We start from the raw sequence: 2,610 nt of genomic DNA, 5'->3' as shown, positions 1-2,610 counted from the left end.
TTCTATATTTTTTAAATTTTTTTGAAATGTGAATAATATGATTTTTTACAAATTTTAAATTTTACATTTAGAGGCCTCCATGAAGCTCGGCTTCACAAAGCATTTTCCATTTTAATACAGATTACATACATATTTATATAGATTTTAGAGTATAGATTCACCCATTTTGCTTCGTACGTAATCCGTATAGCAATTTGTAAAAAGACTTATATTTAGGAATTGAGAGAGTAACAGATAACTCGTCGAACTTTATCTTATATATTTTGACCTACTGCCCCTAGGCAAACAATAATAAATTCGTAGTACGCGCACGATCCCTACCGGCCGCCGGGAAGATCTGCAACCGGTACGCGGCAACATGCCATCTCTTCTCTTCCGACTTGTGCGAGCCTTGTTGAATTTGGTCAAGCAAACATTGTACCCAGCCGCGAAGCCTGGACGTGGCGTCTCCGTCCTTCGCGGTGGCGACGCCGGCTTCAAGAGGCCGGCGGTGCTCACCTGCCCCCGCTACATCATCTCCGTGATCTGTGAATTCGCCATGTTGATCTGCACCATCGGGACGGTGTGCTACTACTTCACCTACGATTTGCCACCTGAGTTCTCCGTCCACTTGACGCCGATCCCGAGTAACAGCAGCGTGGGGGCTGCGGCCGCGACGACGTCCATCCCCCGGTCCTTCGACGTCGTCCTGCACGCCAGCAACCGCCGCGCTACGGAGAGGTGCCACCACCACGGGGTGGGAGTGATGACGTACGGCGGCTACACCGTCGCGTCGGGCCACACGCCCGACTTCTGTGTGCCGCGGAAGGGGGCGCGCGGGGTGCCGTTCGAGCTGGCGTGGGACTGGGACGACGGCGTTTACCTGCCCGAGCACCTGCGCGGCCGCATCGCGGCGGCGGAGAGAGTCTGCGCCGTGGAGTTCGAGGTTCAGGTGAGGCTCCTCCAGGGAGGCGACGCCCGCTCCGGCACGGGCACGCCGACGTGGATGTGGTGCAAGGCGGGGATCGGTGGGGCGCCTGGCGCCGTCACGCCCTGCACCGTGTTCGCTCCACAGAACTGGTTTTCGCCCCTGGCTTAGCCGCCTCGGTGTCGCCATGTATGATTTTTTGCTTTTCCTGGCGCACAAGTGTCCCACAACGCCAGCCAACCCTTGTGTCAGCTGTCCAGTTTTCACTCTTTTGATGGCCATTTCTAGCTAGGTGATAGGCTGTTTTATAGCAATGATTTCCAATGTAATTTCTCTAGGAAACTAGCCGTGTGATTTCATCTGAAAGAAGAAGTTGTGTGATTTTGGTAAGCTGCTTTCGAACCGTAGAGAGGCGTGGAACTACCTTTTCTCTCTTTGTGATTGAGCGGAGTTGTGGTGCATAAGAGAATGTTTCAGGCGCATCACTCTGCTAGTTCCATTCAGTATCGGTGAAAAATAATGTTAACACCGTGTTCAGTATGTGTATTTAGCACATGTATTTGTTTACTCCAAGTCTTCCTCCATGTAAACCCCATCTATCCTGAGCCGCTGCCCCCCATCTAACCCCGCTCCCCACCCTCACCCGAGCCGCCACCTCTCCCACCCGCGTCGCCACACCTCCCACGCCTCGCTGCCATGTCGGCCAGGTCCTCCTCCTCCCGTCCCAGCACCCCGTTCGACTCCTCCTACGAATCTAAACCCGAAGAGCCCTTCATGGCCGACATCCGCAATATCCCTCTCTCCGATCACATTCCCATCACACTCTCCGACACCTCTGTGAACTACTATGCCTGAAAAACCTACTTCAATCTTCTCTTCCGTGAGTACAACCTTTGTGATTATGTGGACGGCCTCACCAACTTCTTCGCCGGCAACCGCGACGCCAACTGGCTGGCCATCGACGCCACCCTCATCCGGTGGTTCTTCCTCATCGTCTCCCCGGACATCTTCCACATCGTCGTTCGCGATGGGGATGATGCCTACACGGTGTGGACCAAGATCAATTGCCTCTTCCCCGACAACAAGCTCCAATGGACTGTTTTCTTGCAGCAAGAGTTTTTTGGGTGTCATCAGAACGACTCCACCATTGACGCCTTTTGTCTCCGCCTCAAGACCCTCTCCGACGAGCTCAACGACGTAGGGTTCAAGGTGGAAGATGAGCTTCTCCTGTCAACGCTCACCGCCGGCCTCAACGAGGACTTCGGCAACGCTGCGTCCAACCTCACTCTCATGGGCAACCCTATCTTCGTCTTGAGGAACGGCGGATGAAGAACCTCCGTACGCGCGCTGCTCACACCGCTCTCGTCGCCGGTCTCTCCCACGGCGCTCTGACACCACCACCGGCGCCTCGTCATCCGGCCCCCATGCAGCAGCCCCTGCCGCCCATGGTCCCGCAGCCCACCCAACCGTCGCGCAATGGCGGGAACGGCGGGAATCGTCGTCGAGGTCGCGGTGGTCAGCGTCAAGGAGGAGGCAAAGGTGGCGGCGGTCAACCTCAGCAGCCCCGCTACGGTGGGCAGCAGCCCTTGCCGCCCACGGTGCCGCAGCTCACCCAACCGCCGCGCAACGGCGGGAACGGCGGGAATCATCGCCGAGGTCGCGGTGGTCAGCGCCAAGGAGGAGGCAAAGGTGGCGACGGTCAA

The 2,610-nt window shown here is 56.3% G+C and overlaps 1 protein-coding gene across 1 annotated transcript; it reads left to right on the top strand.

Moving 5' to 3' along the window:
- The first annotated feature begins 295 nt into the window (after positions 1-295).
- LOC123058454 (uncharacterized) lies at positions 296-1,360 on the top strand. Its single transcript, XM_044481174.1, has one exon. The coding sequence runs from the start codon at positions 359-361 to the stop codon at positions 1,076-1,078; it is 720 nt and encodes a 239-aa protein (XP_044337109.1). The 5' UTR covers positions 296-358; the 3' UTR covers positions 1,079-1,360.
- Positions 1,361-2,610: the final 1,250 nt, after the last annotated feature.

The sequence above is a fragment of the Triticum aestivum genome, chromosome 3A (genome assembly GCF_018294505.1).
Source record: "Triticum aestivum cultivar Chinese Spring chromosome 3A, IWGSC CS RefSeq v2.1, whole genome shotgun sequence".
Classification (NCBI taxonomy): Eukaryota; Viridiplantae; Streptophyta; class Magnoliopsida; order Poales; family Poaceae; genus Triticum; species Triticum aestivum.
The sequence above is the reverse complement of the archived record's forward strand: the minus strand, read 5'-3'. Positions and strand labels throughout refer to the sequence as shown.

Bases quoted from the DNA above. Each gene is read 5' to 3' on its own strand.
- LOC123058454 (XM_044481174.1), top strand. From the start codon at position 359: ATGCCATCTCTTCTCTTCCGACTTGTGCGAGCCTTGTTGAATTTGGTC.